The 25103-nt window shown below is 44.8% G+C and overlaps 1 protein-coding gene and 1 long non-coding RNA gene across 2 annotated transcripts in view; one reads left to right on the forward strand and one right to left on the reverse strand.

The window, feature by feature from the left end:
• Window positions 1-17835, forward strand: part of LOC119165277 (B-cell receptor CD22) — a 232241-nt gene extending 214406 nt beyond the window's left edge. Inside the window, exon 12 of the mRNA XM_075895844.1 lies at window positions 11776-17835. Within this exon, the coding sequence (XP_075751959.1) occupies window positions 11776-11801 (26 nt within the window). The 3' untranslated portion in view covers window positions 11802-17835. The remainder of the gene's footprint in view (window positions 1-11775) is intronic.
• Window positions 1-21408, reverse strand: part of LOC142817902 (uncharacterized) — a 98047-nt gene extending 76639 nt beyond the window's left edge. Inside the window, exon 1 of the long non-coding RNA XR_012895415.1 lies at window positions 21214-21408. This is a non-coding gene — a long non-coding RNA (uncharacterized LOC142817902). The remainder of the gene's footprint in view (window positions 1-21213) is intronic.
• Between the last annotated feature and the right edge of the window lie 3695 nt (window positions 21409-25103).

Genomic DNA, 25103 nt, shown 5'->3' on the forward strand with positions numbered 1-25103 from the left:
GAGAAACAAAAAAGCGCTTCGTAAAATAATGTTGCTTCAAAAGAACAAAAAAAGAAAGAGGGAAATAATGAATTCGAAATATTACGGCGACGGGGGAAATCGAAAGTATAATGTGCTACTCAATTCGTATAACAATACGGAAGGTGCAAAGTCAGGCAAGATTTGTGATCGCAGCGTGATAAAACGTCCATGGCCCAGGGAAAAAAAAACTAAGAAAAATATGGTGGAAGCGTACTGGCTGCAACACATACATCTGTATTTTCACCACTCAGATCAATATTCTACTTATTTAAAAGAACATGCGCCTTATTTCATCTCAATAGCTATCTTACTTTTTCCGTTCTTGCAACTAATTTCTTTAGTATATCGGCAACCACGCAATTTGTCACTCCTTGCAGCATGGCTCGCCGTTACAAAGCAGTGCTCTGTGCACTCGTGGAATGTCGTATAACAGCCCGAACCTTTAGTATATTCTGTTCACCGCATTAGTTAGTTCGGGTTTCAGTGCTTGTTCAGCTCTATGTTTAATAACCACTACAATATACCTGATGGCATCAGTGCTCGTATCTCCCGGAGCGACGTGAAAAAGTGACTGCAGTGTTGCAAGCAGCTCGATTGAGTGAAGGAGGAAGAAAAGGTCCAGTAGAATGTATTTCCTCGTCCACCCAAGAAAGAGAGCTTACAAAAATCAGCGTAAACGTGAATCCTATGTACCAGTATGGGTTTTATGATTATTACTTTGTGGCCATGGCGCGGCACGAGTGAGTGCGACGTTGCGTTATGAGAATGTATGAAAAAAAAAGAAGTGCCTCTGTACCACGCCTTGAATGCGTGCCTATGAGAGTATTATGTGAGGCCCACTAACGTAACAGTATGCGTACAGGCTGAACCACGCTAGTCTACGGCTACCGAGTGCTTCCGTGGGGACCCTCTTAACCACTTTCACCTGTATACCTCACGTTAGCCAGAAGCTTCCGTTCATGCTTGAAATACAAGCACAAGGACGTAGCACGCTTCATGGCAACGTTTGACATCACTAAGGCGTCGGTTTCTGCATAAGGTTGCCTAAAACGGCGGCAGAAATAGCCGAATGGTTGCTTATAGGCAAGTGGGATTCATAGTGCGCGTAAAATGCAGTTATGCGTGGACATGTTACCGTCAATATCGTGTCTTGTCAGGCACTTGAGCAAATGTTTATTTTCACCGACGCACTTGCCTAGCGTCAAGCCAGCTGTACTTTAGGTGCACTTGCGGGAGGCTTGGTAGACGACCATTCTAGAACAGCTGTACAATGAAAAAGTTTTGACGTATGTTGCAAGTGGTTTTTCTAAGAAAGCGATGAATGCGGAAACACTAAACTCATAGAGCCCACTTCTTGGTTTTTGAAAACACTGGTTGAATGGCTCAGATACGTCCCCCGTACCTTTCTGCACCCACCAAAATTCACACCGCTTTCGTTTGCGAAGACACATGTATATGCATGGTGAGAACGTAATTTAGTGAGGGATAGTTCAATGTTGTTCGCCTAACCAGCGTTTGCATAGAACACGGAGCTGGTTAATCTCCATGAACTATATTTAGATTCGCCACCACAACATGAAAGCGAAGCTCTGCAAGCTGCAGGGTTCTCCCAAACGTTTAGAGAAAGCAGGCTTAGCACACGGGGTGTTGCCGAGTACAGTGCATTACCACTTGCCACAAGCTCTTTGAATTGTATTCGAACAGACACGTCTGGGTGCCTATGTATAGCCATTTCAAAAGACCGAATGGATACACTCTTGCGCGTTCCCTACAGCTGTGAGGACATTATTGGAAACGTTTATAACTCAGAAAGGTACGCGAAACTCCGAGGCTTGCAGATTCAAATTCCAAGGTAGGTTGAAAACGTTACGAAATCGCAAGCAGCAACTGATCATTCGATATCATTTCTCTAAGTGTAAATAGCACCAGTTGGTAAATATAACTAGCATTACTGTGCTGCAGTGTTTCTTATCATACGCATGGCATTTCTTTAAATTAAAAAAAAAACCTACTGCTCTTGACGCATAAGCTATCGCAACATGCGCTTATGACACCCTTTTGTTTCACCACTGCCCCAAAGTCATATATTTTAGATCTCGGTAGAGCCATTAGGTGCCGATTTCGATATGAGTATTTCATTTTTGGAGAATTTCATTACGCGCATTTAATGGTAGTGTATCTAGGAGTGTCAGTTTTACTGATCGCGCACCCACTTTCTTGTGCGACTGAATATGGAAAGTTAATATTGAAACTACCATGGTAACGCGCTGAAAAACGTCTCATAAGGAAGCATCTCCGTTATTGCGGTTATGAAGTCTGCAACAAAGTATGCCGCTGAAACGACTTCTGCGCAAAGCATGTTGCAATGTGAAAAAACCAGCTTTCAAAGCGACTCACACAACAGAGAGAGAAAGAGAGAGCTACAAAACGCAAAAAAGCATGGGGTAGGAAATCATTCTTACACAGTAAGCAAAGGCAAGGGTGTTACTTAAGTGGAATTACACATCTGGTTTGCTATCCTACACTAAGTGCAAGGAGATAATTACAGAAAGGTGAAGAGGGAGAGCATTACATCCGGTAAAATAGGCTTTTACTTAGCAATAAAATTGAATTAAAGCCTGATAGATGCCCGTTGGGACGAATGTTCGAGTTGGCGTTCCAGGACTCTCTGTTCCGACACTGGCCAACACAGCCGCTAGCAACAGCCCGTGCGGAATATAGCGAGCACAGTGGTGGAGAACATCTTCGGTGGATTATTCGCTGTCACTGTGTGCACCATAATTAGTGCGGCTTTTGGAAAGAAATGCGAGAGGTAATATTGCATGCATCATATTATATATATTTGTTACTTTAGCTTTGCCACATTGCACTCCTGGTAGGCAGCAAAGTAGATATGCGCTAAGGATGCGAGATTGGTTCGCGGACAACACGATCACCTCGGTAGTCTTTCTTTGCTTGTTGTTGTTCTAGTACAGTAGCCGCACAATACAGGTGCACCAAATTATTCATGATATTGCATTCTTCTGTTCGCCTAATTATTTTTCAATGATATCTAGAAATAGGGGCATTTTTTGTACAGTTTGCTTTATTCAGTTACACCTACGTCTTTTTCACTATTACCCTCATTCAATTTTTAAGTAACAAAGCCGGCAGCGAACATGTCTATAATATGAAAATTAAACTGTTTCCTAAAACGTTCATGTTTCTTTATGTGGCATAAAGTCGAGCAAATATTCTACACAGCAGTGATACTTTTAGAAAAAAATGACTTCTCAGTGGGCAACTCTATATAACCTACGGGTGTGTTTTCACAGAAGTAGGGGTTAATGCTGATGAATGGTTGATAGCTCAAGAGCTTATACCTATATATCTGTCTAAGAATAGTGCCTTGCTTTTTTTTTCAACGAGCTATAAGGGCTACACTTTCACCACTTATTACGCATTTTAACTGACAAAAAAAAGTAAGGACTTTTATATTGAAACAGCACTACGATGACGATGACGAAGAAAGTAAACGTCTTACGAAAAAAAGTTATAGTAATAGTGATTTGTGGGGTTTTACGTGCAAAAACTATATTATAAATATGAGGCCCATCGTATAGTGCAGGGCTTGGGTATCGGGACTAAGATAAGCTGCTGTAAGCTCGGCAACCGTGGAGAATGGGTTCCGACTGAAACTTTGCCCAAATAAACGACAGGTTCAATCAGACATCAGTCATCAATCTAATCTAACGATGCCTCAAACCAAGCAGCTCTTCCGAATCTTATTTTTATCAAACAGTGCGTTACTAAACGAAAGAAGAGCGAAGAAACGCTCGTACTTTAAGTAACGTGCTCTTTCGTCAGAATGAGCTTCAACCGACTCGCCCACCTTGTCATTTTACTTCTGAAGCGACGCGCATGTGCCAGTCTTGTAAAACAGCGTTGCTATACGCGAACTCATACAACAGCTCTATGTTGCTGTCACAATGTGACACGCACGTCTACAGTGCTACGAGAGCAACTGAAGTCAGATTTCTACGTCCATTTACAGCGAAAGCGCACTTACTTTCGCAGCGCTTCTGGGAGGCTCTCTCAAGAAAATAAAATGTACTATCAGCGTCAAATTAAACCCGAACAACGGCAGGCCTTCGCGATTGTATAGTGCGTGCCATCTACTTATCATCATGGGCCGGCGCGCGCATCCTGTTCGGCAGCACTGCGCATATATGCGTGCATGTCCATTGTGATAAGTGGACGGTATGCACTATAACATCGCGAAAGCTTGCCAATGTTCGGGTTTCATTGGACGCCGATATCAAACAGAATGGTCCATGTTTCTTTTTTTACATCCCCTGTAATGACATCCCCTGTCTGTAAACAGTTCGTCTCGTACCAGCCGCAGCGCGCTGGTATCGATTTTATTGCATTACAGTGCAGCAGTCCAGAGGTCTAAACCAAGGCGCAGGCGTCGTACCACAGGATAATGGTAATGCTGAAAACGCGTGCAAGTTTTTTTCAGACGCAGAAATTCTCTGTTTTAAATGTTTTCCAGCTCTCGATGTAAAAGGTGGACCTGCTGAAACCAAAACAGCTAGCCACGACAGCCAAGTTGCAACGTGTGTCATAGAAAAAATCTCTCTTGTTTTTTTTTTTATGGTAGCAGTGAACAACATTTCCAGTTTGTTCTCAAGTAACAGAGCACTTTGTTGTCGGGTAACGGCACTATTCCTCTCGCTAGGTTTATCTCCCGGCAAAATAACAAATGTGCTCACAACAAAAGAGCAGAAGCACAAAAGGTGCGAGGGAACTTGTGTGTGAAGAAGAGGGTAAATTTAACGTTCTTTTTCTGACGCGAGGCGGCGAAAGCGAGAAAATTTACGAGGCGTGTAGGAGTGCCCTCCACGCACGGTACAATTGTCTGTCCAATCACGTCCGCCATCTATCCCGGGATGTACCTTGAAAAAAAAAAGTAAAGTAATCGAACACACACTCTTGTGTGCCGGTCTTACCATGATGTTCTTTTTTCTTGCGCCAACAAACTGCAGGGCCAACGGGTGCGGCACTTCGAATGATTGTTTACTTCATCTGTTTTCCGTCCTACTGTTTACCCCTATTCTGACGTTATTTGTACATGTATAACTGGCCACGCCAGAGCTGTGTTTCACTTGTTTATCCCGTCACATTTTCCAGATATGAACCCTTTCGCGTCTGCACTTACCGCCAGTGCCATCGACTAGGCTTTATTCGGCACATTTTTGAGCCTTTCACGGGTGCTTTGAAAAAGGAAGCTTTTTTTTTCTTTTTCAGATTAAGGAAAAGAGCCGAAATTCCCGCGTTGTCGTGATTTGACTCAGGAGCGGAAGTTTTATGTTCTGCATCTTCTTTCCCTCGCTCTCATAACAATGGAACATTGAAGCAAGACCGCGTGACAGTGCCAGATCTAGTACAACGTTCCGAAAATGTCTCGCAAACGTCACTCTATGGTGTGACCGCACTAACTGAGTAGTTGACTTTCTTTATTGTTCACCGTTGTTTCAACGGGGGGGGGGGGGAATGTGGAGATCAGAGTGGATTTTGTCAGACACTTTGTTTCTCACCTAAGTTATTTTACTTCTGTAGTAGAACAACCAAGACGAAACGAAAATTACATAAGAAAAAATGTTGCAATGCAAAAAAACAAGGAGTATCACTGTCTTTAATTTGCCTAATGAGAGAGAGAAAAATAAAACTGTGAAAGTAACCTTTGAGGTTCATGACCTGCGGAGACTCCTTTTTGTTTCAGGAGCAACAGTGTGCAAAAGGGTAGATTGACCACGTTGGTTTCATTCATATGCACATGTCTTTTAACTCCCCGAAATTTCTACATTTGAGTCCATTACGAATCAGCAATATTAGCTGGGAGTCTAACCCACAACTTTGAGCTCCAAAGCAAAGCTTCATCCCGATGACTCAGGACTGACGAAGGACAAATGCTTCCCTACATTGAAGTTACAACCGAGTCACAACACCGTCTCTTTAGTCATTAATCTTTTTCTTCAATCTATCAACTGTTTAGCATGTGGCAACAAAAACGACATGTTCGTTTCTATTCGGCCCGGACCTCACATATGTTCCCCATGAAGCAGCCAGTTCTTGTATTTCGTAATCACTTTTTGTCACTTTTATCGCGGATGAGTGCGCACGTGTTTGCTTGGCTCAAAACATGCATTTAACAATTTAGTTCCTTGGGACAGCGGCAAACATACCCCACTCATTTGCAAAGCTCGCTCGCTCGCTCGCTCAATAAATAAATAAATAAATAGTTTGAACAGTCAAACAATAGCCCAGATGTCAAGAAGTATAGCCAAGAAAGTCTCCTCTACACGCCTGTCATCCACTCTGGTACAGATGAGCATGCCCCCTGAACGGTGTAAATATGATGTTTACATTCTTTCAACAAAATGTGGTTGTCTAGCTCCAGTTACTTTTTCATCTTCATTGCTTTACTCCCACCTCTATGATTTTCAGCCCCCCCTCTTTTATCTACCAGTGCTACACTAAAAGACACAAGAAAACAGGCAACTTCGCATTATAGGTGTGCCCAGTTTGAAGAAAGTTCGGAACTCTCTTTGTTTCTCTTCGCTTTTCTCTTTCTTTCCTTCCTCCACTGTTCCTGTTCTCTTTGCTTATACTTATTTTTTACTCTTTCTTTATCAATTGCTTTCTTTTTCATGCTATTTCTATTTTCTTCCTATTTTGCCCTTTCTTTCTTTATATTTATCGCTTGCTTTCTTTTTTTTCTAGTATTGTACGTTGTATAGCCTGCGTTAAGCCAAGCGACGACAACATACAATAGCATACTACAGCCCGCATTCTGAAATGATCTGCACTCATCAACATCAAGGCGTTCCACGGACAAGCGTGGTGTCGCGCCAATATGCGACGATACGTTCAGATTATTTGCCGAGTTTGTTCTTCATTATATTTTCCATTTACAAATAAAGGACGCCTGCATGCCGCAAATGGGTTGCTGTTATTACGTCTGTCATTCGACGTATGCATGACACTAAAGATTCTTCGCAGTTTAGGTAACGGATCATTGGGGATTGAATAGTAAAAAAAAATTAAATTTTTCAACAAACTTCTTTGTATTGCATTCTTAGGATTGTGTGTTTAGGTTTACGAAGAAAGTGCTTAACAGCGCAAACGACAGGAGGGGATAGAAGAGATGAGAACAGAGCGCTGAATTCTATCCCCTCCTGTCGTTTGCGCTGTTTATAAGCACTTTCTTCGTCTACCATGCAGCACCAACCAGCCCAATCAAACACCTTGTTAGTGTTTAGGTTTGTTTATGAGTAGTAGAAGGCTCCGGGAAATATCGACCAGACTGGTTCGTTCACGTGAACGGAAATAGGACAGTACAGGAAGCTCCAGCGGATCGCTTCCGTCGACATGCGGCTGCCACAGCCGGGCTCGAACCCGCGTCTGGCTGGTTTGAAACCGAGAACTTCAACCACTGGGCCAATGCAGTTAATTCTTTCACATTCCTGAAAACTGCAAACTATTTATTTCGTAGTATATCCTCCTATGAAGTACTTATATGGAGACGTTCTTTAAGCTATTGAAAAACAGCAACTAAGGTAGCTCATTTCATGTCGTTCTATGGCAGGCGTTCGTACTCAGTGCTAACGTGTACCATGCGATGACTGGTCTTTTACGCGATGGCGAACGAAGTCAGGCTACGCGAGGTATCCAATCCCTCAAGCATAGGATGCGTTACAAGCAATCACCACGCTTACACCGCTTCGATCGTCCGCATTACTGGCAAGCCGCCCTTGTTAAGCGTCGTTGGGCGCGAACGGAAGAACAATAAACTCGGAATTGGCTTGGGGCTGTTTTCAGAATCAGCGCAAGCGGTTCGTTAAACGCCAAACTTACCTCGCGGCTCCTCGATTTCGATTTTTTTTCCCCTTCGATTGCACCTGCCATATTTTCTCGCATTTTAGCCCTCTTGCCATCCGTAACTTCACTCAAGAATTAATGCGAACAAAAATCCGCACATCACCACGAAGTGAATGATGACAGTGGGCGAAGCTCTGGATGTTGTATTGGTGAGTGCCCGTGCGTTACCCGATTGTTGCCCCATAGAATGTGAATTCAGTGGCATAAAGCACATATAGAAATGCGAATTCATTTCGCCTTCCAGTCGTCTTATGCAATTAAAGAAGGATTTAGAAGATTGCTGGTGAGGAGGGTATGCCTTTTAAATGAATTCAAGAACCCACCATCTTACCGATGGCAAGATAACATTTTAATATGCATGGTAATTTGTTAGGACGTATAGTTCTCAACGTGTGCCTTTGTGTTGCAGGTTTGCTTGGGAAACCTCAGCATCTAGGCACATTTTAGTATAAATCCACTCTACTCGATAGGTTATTTTCACCGAGAACAGCGATCTGCTAATTTATAGTTAGCCTATATGCCGTCAAACTCTATTGTTTGTAAAACCTGTGTGTGTGTGTGTGTGTGTGTGTGTGTGTGTTGTGTGTGTGTGTGTGTGTGTGTGTGTGTGTGTGTGTGTGTGTGTGTGTGTGTGTGTGTGTGTGTGTGTGTGTGTGTGTGTGTGTGTGTGTGTGTGTGTGTGTGTGTGTGTGTGTGTGTGTGTGTGTGTGTGTGTGTGTGTGTGTGTGCGTGCGTGCGTGCGTGCGTGTGTGCGAGTTCCGTTCAATCGGGGAAAAGTCGGTCGACAAGAGATATCACCCGAGCATCCCTGTTTCCCAACCTGCTATCCCGGGTGGAACCCTTCCTCATTTTTTTCGACTGAAGGAACAGAGAGCGAAACATATAACCACTCAGAAAGAGTTGAAGAGGGAGAGAATGATAGAGAGAGCGAGAGAGTGGAGAGAAATAAAGAGTGAGAAATAAGGGGTTGAGCATCTTGCTAAAAGGCTGTCGGCCATCAACCGCAGCATCACGTCGGCGACGAAGCTAGCGCCATCTCGTCGTTACGGCTGGAAGAACTGGCTCCTGCCGAGCGCGAGAACAAGCTCTGGCCGACGACTATGAAACGCGCAGCGCGTTCTCGCTTGTGCGCCTGATCTGGCCCAAACTTTCGCTCGGAAGGAAGAGCAGGGAGGCGATATAAGGGGGCAGCGGTGGAGTTTTTCCCTACGAGGGAAAGAAAACGATGGCTTCCGGAGAAAGAGGGAGCGTAGCAGGGAACAGAGGGCAGCGATGCAGCGGAAAGGATAGAACAAAAACGCTGTAAATGCAGAGCGGAAAGGAAGAAGGGGAAGTGGAGAGGAAAAGAAGGAATGGAGAACGATGAAAAGGGGAACAACGCGAAGTGCATGCTCGCTTGGTTCTCGCAGCGTGCACTGACAGCGCCGCAACGCGCACAAACGGACAAACACGTCGTGTCGTCGTCTGCGGCTCAAAGTTTTTCGAGCGATAAATCACGCAGTACCAGGAGCCGGAGACAGGGCTTGTTGGTAAAAGAGATTTAGGGAAAAAAGGAAAACCGCTTTCATTTTCACGGATTCTCTTTTTTTTCTCGGTAAAGCGAAGTACATCGAAGAAACGGCGTCGACGATGACCTACTCTCTGCTATTTATATAAGCATGGTTGCCACTTCTACAAATGCCGACGGAATAAGAGATGGAGTTGGAGTGGCAAAGGGGAAGAGGCAGAGATGAAGGAAAGAGGAAGACAATGCGTGCGTTACCAGTTGAAGAGAACGCTAAAGAGAAAGGGGGGGGAGAGAAAAAGAGTCAGATATTCTCGCAAAACGCGAGGCCCCATTCTGTTTACTTCGCCACGCTGCTTCTCTGCGCCGCAGACGTTCGCCTATTTAGCGGGTGCCTCCGAAAAAGCGACCTTGCTAGAAAAAGGCAGAGCAGGAAGAGGGGGTCGTGACATTTGAACCAGACGGGGTCAGAGGAGCAGCAAGCCACTTGTCCTGACGTGTGGTGCGGTTGTTATGACACACCGCTTCACTAAAGCTCCCTTATTTTCACTCGCGTAAGGTTAAAATGTTTACATACCATTTCTCGAATAACGCGCTACTTCTAGACCATTTATTACCAAACGTTATCGCTCGAACTTTTTTTCAGTCTTAATTTCTAGAACGGTCACGTCGAACTCACTATCAGATGCAGTAGCGTGGCTATCAGCACTGCTCAACTCGTAAAAAAAGTTGTTTATATTATTTTAATATTTGTACTACTACCTGTTATGTTTGGTGCAAAACACGGAACAATAGGATAGGGGACACGTATGAGACTCAGTTCATTCTTTTTTTTTTCTATGTTCTGCACTTGTCTACCAGAAACAAGCATATTCAACAAGCCCTGACACCAGCTTAACAAACAAGTTATATTTATTATTTCTTCGAGCGAAGTGCAATCTTCGCATGTTCGTGCATTTCTCTGAGTTTTCTGATTTCGAAAAAGGTTGGTCCTTGGTGTCCTGGTGCAAACCTCCTTGAGGGATAGGCCATGAAACGAGCAGTACCTAAATATAGAGATTAAAAACGGTTTTAGCGTGTACACGAAGACGAAGAAAAAAGAAGTTGATAATGGCAGGGTGCCAGATGGGACGATGTATTTGAGAAGTTCGCCGGGATAAAATAAAATTAGCTTTCACACGATCGGGGAAACTTAAGACATTGAAAGAGTCTCCTGTCAGCAGCAAACAAAAAGAATTTCGGAAGATAATAATGATGATGATTAAGAATATGGTGGTAGTTGTGGCGGTGCGGAAGGCGATGATGATGATACTTGCGTCGCTGAGGAGTAACGTGAACCCAGAAGAGTTATGTTCGAATTGCTCGAAATGGAAGGATTCAGCCAGCTGAATATTTATGCTGGGCACATCATTAGCGAAACCTGTTGGCCTACGTGACAAAAAGCTCTTCTGGACTAAAAGCGTTACGAATCGGGCACCTTGTTCGGCAACAACGTCGCATACGAAACAGCCTTTGTACGTCGCGTCGTCACTCACTTAATCCTATGTATAACCAGGACAGCAGCAGCAAGCACCGGACCGGTTTAACTGGCGGAACATGGGAGAGGCCTTTGTCCTGCAGTAGACGTAGTCAGACTGATTATGACGAAGACGACGATGATGATGATGATGATGATGATGATGATGATGATGATGATGATGATGATGATAACCAGGACACCACGTCCGCTCTGAGCATGACGTGCTTACTGGACGTACCGGGTGATGTACAGACGGGTTCACATTTAAAGGAAACACCTACATGCACGCCATGTCCAGATTTCGCTCTCTGGCAAAAACATAGTGGCTTAGATCTGCATAAGACTACTGCTCGTTGACTGTTCTGAGTCCTTTTGATAGGTAGTGCCAAGCACAAACAACATCTTTATGTCTACGTGCGCTTGTGAGGCCTGCAGTATGACAGGTGCTCATCAGAGTGTTCCCTTCAACAGTGGACGGTACTGTACAAGCGTCGCAAGAGTCAGGAATGTTCAACTAGCTACAATTGTTTTGTGCCCCGAAATTCCAGGCGTTCATGACCGCTAATTGTCAGTATCGATAATTAAGCTTCATTCGCAAAAATGTGCCGGTGCACGGCTACACGAACTGCTCTTTTTTTTTTTTTTTTGACAAGCGTTTCGGTCTCTGTAAGTTTCGCGCTTTCTTTTTTTTTTTTTTGCTGTAGTGCGCTGTACTGCTCTGTGTTACCCATGCCAGAATGCTGGTTAGCAATCAGAATACTGTGATCTGGTAAACTTCATAACATTCTTTTTCACCGTCCTATCGCAGACTACAGTTGCCTGGACATCAGGTGATTGACGTCGGCCCAGATGAGCAACATCGCGAAGAGCCTCTAGCCACAAGGAATCAAGCCAAGGAACAAAAAGACGGGGGCAAGCGTGGCCCAATCCCGACGACACCGCCAGCCGCCGTTCGACGCGTATATCAAGCGTTGTTCGCCGAGCCCGTATAGATGGGAGGACCGGCGACACACACTGCGTTGGTGACCCGTGCCTAGAGAGGGAAGCCCATGGACCAGCACGCTCGACGCCGTCTCGGAACTATGTTGAGTGCCTTATGCGTGGTTCGGAGGACGCCGCGCTGTGATTGGTGCGGGCCTGGCAGGTGTAATGTGCGTCGGTACTCTGATCATCTCGTTTTGTTTTGTATTTCTTCTTTAACTTTTTATTCTCTCCATCTCTCTATTGTTCATGTGTCCAGGATTCGTGAAGCCATATCGCACCTTGCTGTTTGCAGTGGAGATTACAACTCGATGTGCAGACGAGCGCTCTGTTACACAGTTTGATGGAGTATACCGCCTTGTCGGGTAAATGCATTGTTAACAATCAAGTTACTTGCGAATGTTGAAATAATATAGGATGACGTTTCGGCATTGTACGGATATTGAAATTTCGGTTTAACTTCATACTGACATCAATTAGTGACCTACTTATTATGTGATGTGAAACGAAGGGCATCACCTCATGCTGCTGTGAGGTGGCTTGGGTATTTTATTGCGATACCAGTTATGTGGACAGTCTGTGTATTTCACCACCGGTGTCGGCGTGGGCGTCGATATCATGCACGGTATATGTATACGTATCTATATATATATATGAAAACGCAAGAAAGAAAAAAATCCCAGAAGAAAAGACTCCAGCGCACGGAACCGAACGTGGTGCCTCCGCGTCGTTAATGCGAGGCTTTACCCACTGAGCCACCGAGAGGTACCTCCTTCAGCGTTCAAACGGCAAGCTATTCATATCTACCACGCACCGCTGTTGGCGGGCATCTCGGGGGAGGGGGGGAGGGGGCTATAGTGTTTTCAGCGATATTAGCAAGGTGGCGCAGTGAGCGCGCGGCGGCTCTCATCTTTCACGCGTACTTTGGCTCACGTAGAGAATAAGGGGTGTATGCTCGATTGCGCACCTCTATTTTGCAGTGGGGAGACTCGCACGTCTTGGCTAGCCTCTGAGTTTTGTCGGAACGATTCTTTTGTAGTTACCGGGTGCACAAAGGTCACTGCAATTGTTGCACAGCCTCCGTTTTCGAAAAGGGTGCGCTTTTCAGACACAGCAAAGTAACAACTGAGACGCTTCTTCGCGTTAATCAGTGCCTGTGAGTACGTTTTGCGCATCCTTTGTTCGTGAGAAACTCGGGGCATGTTTGGATCTGCTTGTCATTCTGCGCATGACCTTTCAATTTGTTGCTATTGCGTTCATTGCTTCGCCTTTGCGGCAAGGCTGTGACTTCTCTTGAACGAATGACCAACGCTGTAGGGGCTGTGTTTGTAGCCTTCAGCGTCATTAGCCGTTGAAGAAATTGTGCTTGTTGCTTCCGAAAATTCTTGAGAGGTGTAGAAGTAATTGTTGGCCAGTTATAGCAAGAAGGACCACGTCATCATTTAGAGATACGTCATACGTGCGCTGCGAGTGGTTCTGTGCTCTGTACGAAGTCTGGCTGAATGGAGTGAGGGTTCTGGGCTTTAACTTGATATCGCTTAATGAAGTGCCCGGCATTATCACTTGAAATGCATTATTATGAGTGGCCATCAAATGGTATTCTAATCACGTTAGGTTTTAGTATTTCTAGTTATCCCTCTTTGAATAAGAGGTCACGCAAACAGAATACGGGGCCCACACTTCCTGAAGATAATCTTCCTGTAAAAAGGTCGAGTTCATTTTCTAGTAGAACACTATGAAGTTTATCAAGGGGCGTCAACTGGTTTCAACGAGTATTTTTCCAACATGTCTGCGTAAATTTCAAACTGAAGAGGTGAACCAGGTATACGGAGGGACTGGTTAGGGGAAAAAGTCATTAAGCCCGCATGGGTAGCTATCAAGAATAACCAAAATTGAGATAGCGATGTGGTTATCAGAAAACGGTACACTTTTCGTTTCATTTCGCTGGAAGACACACGGACAAACCATTGACCTGTAATATGTAGGGGTTTAGACATTGAGATGTTTAGTCATACGCTTTATCTCGCATCTGTTGATAACTTGCCTTCAAAATCAAACTGCCAAATGTTAAAATGCATTTATATTATTTAGTGAACAGGGCTCAGGCGGCGGAAGCGAGCCATGACTACCTGGACTGAGGAGGCCACCCATCTTAGGGCTGAAGTAAAAAGAGCCTGTTCCCTTAATTATTTATTTTGTCTTAGTGAAGCACGAAGACATTCATCTCGAGTTTCCCGGGCAATTTTTCCTTTATTATAAGTCATAACTAAATGCAGAGAACCTAGCAGCGTACGCCACGACCTCCCATGTCGTATACCCTAAGGCAAAAAAAACGGGGAGTCTTTTGACTGTTCGTCTTGGTGACTTCTGCACTGGCCTGTATATACCACCCTTTAAACAGATACGTGAACTCTCTGTTGGAGAGATATGCGTCTCACGGCTATCTGAAGAGAGCACATTTATCTCCAAAGAAAATCAGAAGTCACAGAAGCGAGTGAAACGACCATTCTTTTTCAATACAGCGTAGAGCAACTCCATCAAGCCACTGATAAACGTATCTGCCTGGTGTGATCATGATAGCGTCTTTTACGATAGAGCAGACAAGCGTTTACTTCGAATGAAATAATCTGCGTAGCTCTCAAGAGTGCTACGCACTTTTTCTTCCGTTTTTCCCAAGCGAGAACAAAGCATGGTAACGTCAACAAACTCTGTCCTCTAATTGCTCTCCTTGTCAGTTTTGTCTTATCATTGAATGGTGTCACACCTTGGGTGCTCGATGTCCAGATAAACTGTATCTAGTCACTACAAAGCGATTTGAAAATAACTGCGCACGGTTTTAATTGTTGGATCCTACCCTAAAGGTCAGTTTTTGTTTGCTTCATCCCACTAAACGGCACTGTGTTAGAGGGATGCCCTACGAATCAGTTGCTGAATAATGTATCAATATCGTAAGCTATCCATTATCCACGCACTCATAACAGAAAAGGTGTACAATGCCGCGTAAAGCGTTTGAAAGGGAGCGTAACAGATTCCAATGTTGAATCGATAGTCTAGTCAATAATTTATGCGCACCCTAAAAACGAGACTCCTCGGGAAATTGGTCGCAAAATGAATAACTGAGTGTTGACATGAATATTGAAGGCACTTGTTTCTTTCAGTTCCTGTTGTATATATTCGTTGATAGCGAAGAAGGATGGTTTCGTGTTCCTTTGTTAGTCTCTCGCCTTTATGAAGAGCGTCTAGGTGAAACGCGGCTCGACAAATCCGATCTTAGCTGCAGTTTCGTTCACACACCACACATCGTTGGGTAACATTGCCTCCTCAGATTGTTGACTACGTTCGCGGTTGGCAAACCAGACCCCATGCACTGATGGCACGACGCGCATTCGCGTGTGGGCGCCAAACCTGAAGGCCTGACGCAGTACTGCTGCCGATGATGATAGTGGGACCCCCTTACAAAAGCGGTTTCCCTTCGAATCGTATGAAAATAGTTCTGTAACCAATCAAGCCGCACTGGCGTATCGTCGCTATACAATGACCAAAACTTCTACGCGTTTTTCCTTTTGTGCCAGATACTTAAGGCGTACACTCGATGAAACCTTACATATAGCTTGCTGTTACATGGTTCTGCATTTTATGTGTACAGTGTTCGCGTTTTAGAGAAAATAAGAACGTTGTTTCGTACGAGCTTTTGCCGTTTGCCTGTTGAAAGGTGATAAAGAGATTAGTTTCGTGTATTTTGATGCGATTGCATGCTTCCGCGCGTGTTTTGCCTGAAACGTGTTCGAGTGAATACAGTGCGTTATCCGAAGACATTCGCTCTCAGCTGTTTGGGGACGCGTCAAAACTACCTCTCCAATGTAGTTCTTAGCAAAGTGCCAGTTTTTGTTCAGACATTGTCTCGCATTTAACGATTGTCGGCAGCTTCAAAACGGCGTGATGTTCATCTCTGAACGGCGCCGTTGCACTAGATGAATGCGCACCTTATAGGCGTCGCTCAGTGCGTAGTTGAATTGTGGTTACTCGCCCCATCCATTCAGACGCTCATGAGTGTTCGAGCGTCACTCGTTCAAACACGATCGATCAATACACAACGTTTACGACATCAATTAAAAAGAAACAGAAACAAACACCCTAAACGTTTGCCGTGAAAACGTAGTATTGTGCTTCTGTTCTGTAGTGCCACACGCGAACAATTTGTCTCGAGAAATGGTGGCGTGACCGGGTTGTATGTGAGTGTCAAGGCCTGCGTGAATGCACAAGTGTATACACACAGTGGGGCGTTTCATGGACGCCCGACATTGCTGTTTGCCCACCGAAAACTGTGAAAACACCGCGGGCGCGTGTGTGTGTATTCTGGAAAGAGAAGAAAAGAAAGAGTAATATAATAAATGTAATGGAGTATTTCAGCCTTGCGATTGAAAATGTCCTGACTGTGTTTTCTTGTACAGCGTGTACGATTATGTTGTTGCTTCGTTTACTTATCGGACGGTGCTAAAATTTATGAATTTTTTGTACCTGTGATAGGATATGGATATGGCGAGCGCATATACATTACCAATATCAGTACATATATGGGCACGTTCTGTAAACTCGTGCAAGAAAACAACAACACTATCGTTTCTATATGCGCATAGGAAACTCAAGGTATGGTATATGTATATAAGCATTCCTTCATAAAACTTTAAAACCTCCTAAACTAAAGCATTTATTTGTTTTTCCTGCAGACCTACAGGAAGAGCTGACTGCCGAGGGTTCGCTTCGTTGCATTTTAAGCAAACAAATGTCTCTACGAGAACATAAAGTTTTCTTCAGGCTATCGATTGATTCGCAAAAATAAAAAAAACCCGCCATCGTTACAGTCGCGTTCTTTTGGATCCACCGTCTGGTTTGCGCTGTATACTTCCTTCCTTGTGCCCCACACTGCTTCTCAGTTGCTACACTGAACAGAGATTTAAAAAAAAAGACGTTTAGAGGCTCGTTCACACCTGCGGAAAGCACGTGCTGCACGACCAAGTTGGTCACCACGTGACTCTTCGCACGTGGCCCCTGTTGACCGACTCACTGTTGAATTTTTCGGTAGCCCGAGTCATGAGCTTCGGCAGGACTTTATGTTGCGGGGTGCAAACGAGCATTTTATTGCTGCTGGGAGAGGGGGAGAGCGTGGGTGCAGCTTGGCCATATAAGGTCAAACGTGGATGTTTTTGAGGAGGGTAGATTTCCCCCTTTGCACACCCCTTTCGACGTAGAAGTGTGGCAGCTTGGGCTAGTTGGCATGGCATGACGATAGTTATAGCGAGAGAACAAAACAACGACACAGAGATAAGAAGGATGTGTGTGCACTCGTGTCTTTCGTGTCCTTCTTGTCTCTGTGTCGTCGTTTTGTTCTCGCACTATAACTATCGTCATGCCCTTCCGACGTCCATGACCCGAGTTGGGTAGCAAACGTTTGAACCAATCGTATGCACAGGAACAGGACGTCGGCTTCTATTGCGAGACAATGCCACGGATGGTACGGCGAGGAGACGTGAAATCAATGGGGCGACGATCTTGGGTAGGAGCAGGTGATAACATTCGATCGCAACTGCGAATGAGCCTTTAGTGCCATGCAACTAAGGTTCGGAATAGCGCCCAATCAAAAAAAAGTGTTGCCGTGCCCCCCCAGAGGGTTTAGATGGCCTAAGCCCGGCCACCTAAACCCGCTGGTTTCTTACAATGAAGTTTATTCCTCCTACTTCCTCCTGCGATTCATTTCCAAGAAAAAAATTGCGGTGACTTGCGCTGAAGGCGCAGTGATAAAGAGACAGCGGAGCTGCTTGGCACATAGCTAGTCCTGGCTGTTGGCTGTTTTACCGCGTTAATAAACGTCTTGCCATGTTACTATTTACTTGTGTTTACGTGTCATTTTTGTTTGTTTGTTTTACTTTTCTCTTCTCTCTTCTACTTCCATCCTGTCTTCCTTTCCTCTATATCTCCCCTTCCCGAAGGAGGAGGCTGGTGTTGTGCCCCATTAGGTGGCAGTTGTCAGCCTGCTACCTCCCTATATTTTCTCTGTGTCTTCATGTTTTTTGTGTACATAAACCAAATAATAATAATAATATTAATAATAATAATAATAATAATAACAGCAGTTTATTGTCGACATGCATGATAAGTACTGAGAAACGGGCCTGACTATATCTCCGAGGACTTGTGTGACTAGGCCTGGGAGAGCCGGTTACAGTGATGTGGTGGCATTGTCACAGAAATACTTTTTGTTTGTTTTTGCCAATGACCAGACAAATAATTAACATATTGCTTGTTTACAGGCAGTAAATAAAAGGAGGAAAAAAATGACCAAGATTATATACTACATGGAGGTAGACCATGCCCTGTTTAGTTGCACAGCTCCGGGAACAATTTCTTCAAGAGTTCTTTTTTTTTTTTGACTATCTAAAAGAAACTACAGGCATGTCATTGAAATTTTCAGGTATATAAACACTCCTGCACACTACTCCATCAGTGTTGCACGACACATAAAAATATGGTAGCAAATTTTGTCATAGAATTGCCCTATAAATCAGTACATTTTAAAGTGTAGTCATCGCGCCTAGCTTTTGCATCCCAAATTCAACGCTGGTATTAGTAGTATGCCACATGGTACTATAGATTTTGTGAAGCAGGCATAATAATGAATCCAAAGTTGCTGGTGACCAGAAAGTGTCAAACCAGCACCGTTCAAGACTGATTAAATATACGAAGGTTTCTGATGGCACTCAGCAAATTGATGCTTCAGTGTTTCATGTGTGAAAACAGACACGATGAGCCACCTTCTGAAGATGACGGGTGAATTGAGAGTTTCGCAGTGAGATTTGCATGTAGGAGTAGGCACAGGATTTTTTCTGGGGGATGAATCAGGTCGTGGAATGTGCATGGTCAGCAATGGGAGTCCCTATCAGGTCTTTTTTTTTTTTTGAAGTTGATCTTGGAAGTACACAGTGAAAATCAAGGAGGGACGAGCTAGTTCCATACACCTTTACCCGTTCTGTGTATGTGCACTTAGAGGAGTATTTTACGTTGCTAGTGCTTCGGTGTAGTGCTCGTTAAAGAACCCCAGGTCACCGAAAATTCTAAAGGCCTTCACTACCGCGTCTCTCATAATCATGTAGTAGTCTTGGGACGTTAAACAACAAGAACTATTACAATGTAATATATACATGGCTAAATCTTCATCTTACGTCTTCGTGCGTTATTTTTCCTGGAAATATATACCCCGTTGCCAATGTCCCCTTCATGTTGCACTGTTTTTTTTTCATTGACTTTCGTGCACAAAATGATTTTCTTTCTCTATGAGCATTCACCTCTCCACATTTCAGAGAGAGTGCCTCGGAGCTATAAAGTTATTTCAAAAAGCGCAGCCTGAATGTCCCACCTTTAAGCAAGTTCTGTTAATTTCGAAGGGGCAGAGAAGAAAAGCAGGGGATTGTAGCATAGAAAGAACCAATTTGTTCCGGTAGTCTAGCTGTGGTCGAAGGCTGCTCGTTCGCAAACTTCAATTGCTCACCAATGTGAAGCGAAATTCTTGCTAAATGACAATGCGATTCCAAAAATTTGTTAGTGGCTTTCCTGCAAGAGTCCTTCACACACTCAAATGCTGGCTAACAGCCTCGTTTAGCACTGTTGGGTTTTTATGTGCTTGTTCAGCCCTACACATTCCAGTGAAGGTAGCCCTCGAATTCAGCTTTGTGGCATACAGAGGAAAATGGAGAAATGATAAAAAGAAAGACAGGAACAAGTAGGAACAATGATTTCTTTTTCTGCTATTAAGCTGCCCAAGCTGTTTGTTTGGAAAATACACTCACTAACGCATTTACATCAGTTATTTTCTTATGTAATTCAAGCCAGCTGAAGGTTTTTTTTTATCTTTTTTTTGTATGTCACCAAACCAAACCCAACTCGACCCCTAAAATGCCGCATTTTCACAAATTTTCTTGTAGAATATACAGACATCCAGTAGATTCGAACACCTTATAATAAAATAAAGTTCTATTGATTGAAAAAAATATATAAATATCAGTAGATTTACTAATAAATCAGCAGCCGTGGAAACACCGGAATTGTGACGTAACACGAAATCACCAGGTACTACAGATTAGGGAGGCAGAACTACAATCCACCCTATTCCTCATGAAATAAACAACAGGTGGCAGCATGGCGCCTATTACAAACAAGCACTTTCCCAAACACAATCGCTTGCAGTCACTCTTATCTAGACCTCTACTTAGACAAATGTAAACTCTGCAATCAGCGCGTGGGCATCAAACACATTATCTGGGCTTGTCCCAACCTCGTGAAGGCACCAAACACCGCTGCTTAGCTCAAACATACAAGACCAGCTACAAGAGATCAGGCAAGCCGAGATGCTGCTAAGGCCCAATGACTCTTAGCTGTCATCTAAGGGAGAAGACATAACTACCCTTACACTTGCTGTTTAAATCTGTTTTATCTCTCTCTCTTTTTCTCTCTCTCTCCCTCAGATTCTACATGATAGGCTTTTGCGTATTGCCAAAGAATTTTTCGGGTTTGTCCTACAACTGCGAAAAAATCGTTTAAAATACTGATAGCCACGTCCTCAAGTAGTTTGCCCGAGACATGCCACCTGTCTTCGTAAATCGTGAAGTTCACGCACATAGAGCCCCTTTATTAAGGTGCAATGAGCTCTGTCGATTTCAACATTGCCTGCTCCCGGAGCCTAATGACAGATATAAGTGAATCACAGCCGTCACTGAATGACTCATGTTCTTCATTCTCAATCGCATATATTATCAAGCTGCGGCACTGACTTCAATTGTCAGAGAGACACGGGGGTTTTGATTTGTTTCAATCCGTAACACTTCAGTGCCGCTCACCGTAAACTTCAGTATTCAACGGCTAATTCGCCAAACGGACACATACCCCGTTGCGGCATGTTCTTTTCTTGTTCTTTTTTAATTCCAATTACCAGCTCATTATTTTACCTTGGGCAGCAAAAAGCTGCTAGCGCGCTGTGTGCCACAAATCTAGGACTGAGGTCCGCAGAACAAACACCTAAACACAGAGTGCTTCTCGAGCTCACTCAGTCTACTTCGACTAGGCGCCGGCACATTTGTTTACCATGGACCACCGATACAGCCGTCTGAGCAGCGAAGGGTGCGGAGCAGGCAAGGCATAAGAACTAACCTGCTAAAAATTGACTGAAGTCAATGCGCGGGAACAGTCTAGACGTACTTTGTGTAGTTACACTCACCCCCACGCGAAGAATGGCTAAACCATTCTCTGGTAGTCTGCAGTGACGCTCCTTGAAGTCCCCGGTGCACCGAATTCCGTAGGGCGTTACCCAAGTCTTGCGGCGCCGCAGCCACAGTCTTCGAAGCTATCGCTCATCACCACCGTTTACAACCTGTGTTATGTCGCTGAGGCCAGCAAATATTACTTGCGGATGCGACGATGGTGTGAGAACATACGTAGACAGGTGCTAACACTCTCTCCGCAATGCGTTGAAAAGTGCGATAACCGCACGCCCAGCTTTGTGTTCGGGCCGTTATCAGTTTTCGTGCAGCTTTGTCGGTGCCTATAAATGGCACTTTGAAAAGCGCGGTTAGTTCGTTTCCGCAGCCACGCATGGGCTGCTGATTCTGTGCCTTTTTGCTCGCATGTGTGACAGCGCTGCTTTGAAGCCATGTTTTTTTTTGTTTGTTTGCGAGTGTTTTATGCTTTTTATTGACAAAGGTGGCATAGACCTGATGGGTGGTGTCTGAAATGGAGCGTGTTTTGAACCTAACTGCCTTTCTAGTTATTAAACTTGCGCGGATCGTGTCACTCTCTTAAAAATCTCGTCCGACAGTGATCTCCTGGAGCAGTGTCCCCCTGCGGTTCGAAGGGCTGGCCGAACTCTAATGCCTACTGACCATCTCTGTGCTAAGCATTTATCAAATGACATGATTTCAGTCACTTATCAGGCGGAGGTCAAGGGAAGGGAGCTACTTGACCCACCAACGAGGCATGTTTTGCCAGTAAATGCTACTGCCACCTAATATACCAACTGTTGCAAGCACCTAACACGGCAAGATGAACATAATAAGGCAACCAAGAAGCTAAAACCTGCTATTCAAACACCCAAACGATGTCATCAGGAAGCCGGCAAAGTCGAGCGACGCATATCGGCGTGCGCAGTGATCCTACCCCAAGGGGAAGTTCACCGCAGTCGCCCCGTGCCCCTCTTTACGAAGTCAAAGTATGGGACAGATTTCGCCCTCACCTCCCCTTTTTAGGTGACTGAATGGGCGGGGGGGGGGGGGGGGGACAAGAGCCTTGCGCACGCCTACGATGCGGCGTATCAAGGTTGTCGCATTGATGTTAATATAACACTATATATTAATGTATATTGATACGTAATATTGTCCTATAATATATTCCTATATACAACAATTAATAGCTGCTGAAGATTTACGCTATAAGACTTCAATTTGATCATGAAATATGCAATTGTGGAGGTTCACTGACTTCTGACTACCAGGGATTTAACATTCTCCTGCATGTATATAACCGCACGAGTGTTCTTCGCGTTTCGCCCCCACTAAAACGGGACCGCCATGGCCGGGAAATATGTTGATAGAGAGATGGCACACTTACTGGTGTTTTTTTATTTCTTTTTTTTCTTTTTTGCATGAATAAGTGTCTCCAAGACGACGAAACAAGTGTGTGCAGGGAGAACTAATGGCGTTTGAGTGCTGCCCGATCGATCCGTCTTCAGACATTCACACCCTGCTCGAGGAATTTTCATGTGAATGAATCCTTAAACTTTGCACTCTTATCAGTTTACTGTGAAATAACAAATTCCCGTCGCGCCTTCTGGCATTACTCACACCACTACGAGCAGAAGTACCTAGGAGGCAAACGCATTTCATACCGCCAACACTGCTTCACCGGGCTTTCTGAGCGCGACGTCGTAGAATGGCTCGCAGCAGAGTGCGCCCGGTAGACCGAACATACCGTGGCCGCTATGGCACAGACAGTGTGAACACCTGAATGTTCTTACACCGAGCATGTGACAATGCAGTGTGTAACGAGTCCTCCCTTTCGAAACAAGTATCTACGACAACCTGCCCCGCCGCGGGGGTCTAGTGGCTAAGGTACTATAGGCTGCTGACCAGCAGGTCGCGGGATCGAATCCCGGCTGTGGCGGCTACATTTCCGATGAAGACGGAAATGTTGTAGGCCCGCGTGCTCACATTTGGGTGCAGATGAAAAAACCCCAGGTGGTCCTATTTCCGGAGCCTTCTGCTACGGTGTCTCTCATAATCATATGGTGGTTTTGGGACGTTTAAACCAACGTATCATCATCATTTGCGACAACCTGTGCGATAAGACAAAACGTCAGTGGAATTTACCTTATAGCCTCGTTTTATGATTATTTTGAATCGCTATTCACTATATTCTGGGCACTTAGACCGGTAACGTGGCAACCTCGTAACGAGAATAATAAAAAAAGAACAAAGAGTTCTGTCTTGATCGGTTTGTCAACACCAGCTCTGAGAAAGCTATACCGGCGTCAAATTTTCCCAGCCTGTTCATTATTGCGCAAAGTAGATGAAGGTGGTGTAAAACTGGCCACGCTCATTTCAGGACATGCGCAAGTGGCCTTTCGAACAGATGGGAAAGGCTCCGATGTGTTTGTTTAACATCTTCAAAAGACTGTAAATCGAGCGAAATGCCTCTTGTATGCCCATCAGTGCACACACCTGACAAATGGAGTAAGGGTAGTGCTTTAGTTTGGGTGGTTGGCAGGTTCAAGGACACTGAACATCGCAGCGCTATAAGACTTAGGCAAAGTACCCGACCTCTGTATCAGTCTTCTATTTCCAATTTTTTAGCGTCGCCCTGCTTAGCGTTCTGGAATGTAGGTATTAGCATTTCAATCTATAGGGACTTCTTTCCAGTAACACTTGTCTCACTACACAAGTTCTACAGTCCCCATTTAATTAACCCACGCAGAGCAGCAAACAGGACACTCGTCTGGTCAACTTTCCAGCGTTACATCTTCTAGCTGTTCGTCTCCCTTGTTCATTTATTCTTGTAAGTAATACAAAGAAGGAAGGCAGGCAAAGAACTCTATCATTATCTGGAGGCGGCGTTCGACTCTGTCAGGGGTAACCCTGGTGGGCCACTTATGCGATGGGATGGGGAGGTTAAACTCCACGGCCATGTCGCAGGCCCTCTGGGTCGCCCTAAGCTCGAATAATTTATTTTTGCTATTGAGCAGATAGTTCCAGTGCGCCCCTACGTAGCGGGAGACTTGCTGCTCTCGCGCAACGCAGGGCATTGCCACAGCATGTGTTGTTCAAACATTCTTATCAGTAACGCAAGGCATAGTTATTTTAGGGAAAGCCATACAGTGACGTTCCGTTGCACTCAATAAGAGTTGCAACATGGTGGCTCCGGTCAAAGTGATCCCCGAGCTTTAACAATAACAACACCAAACTTTAAATCGGCTTTGAAAGTACTGCTCATCGAGAGAGTTTAATACACCAACATTTACAGTGAGAGCTAAATGTGGCTAAGGGAAACGCAAACCCATTCAGCAGTGCTTTTGCGAGTGGTCTCCATTAGCTGTGCGATCGATTACGTCATTCTGAGCGTCGCACTCAAGAACGCGTGCCATTGTCAGCATTATGTATGACGTCATCTATCCCGTCGCAGTAGTAACGCCAAGCACGCACGCATCAGTTTCCTCTGAAACCTTCAAGCATGGGTAAGTTACGAACAACTCTAGAACAGCGCCGACAGTGCAAACGCGAAAAAGCTCGCATTCTTCGGCTCGATGCTTCACTCTGGGCACAAGAACAGGCCCGGGAGGCCGACTGCTGGCGGACTGCGTACCGATTATCCGGCAGCTTTCCAAGCCGCGCTAAATCGCCGACGGGAACGCAAGTGCCAGTGGCGGGCGGATTCTGTAAACCAGCTCACGATGTCAAACGCTTGCAACAGCGCCCTGAGTTGCGGGCACAAGAGCATCAACGAACACCTGCTTTCGGCGGGAATTTCGCCAGTGGCACTTTGGTTTCAGCTGCGACGTCTGAGATCACTTGTTGTTCGAAACATCCACTGTGATGTCGAAACGCATATAACCGCTCATTA

The sequence above is a fragment of the Rhipicephalus microplus genome, chromosome 1 (assembly GCF_043290135.1).
Source record: "Rhipicephalus microplus isolate Deutch F79 chromosome 1, USDA_Rmic, whole genome shotgun sequence".
NCBI classification, from domain to species: Eukaryota; Metazoa; Arthropoda; class Arachnida; order Ixodida; family Ixodidae; genus Rhipicephalus; species Rhipicephalus microplus.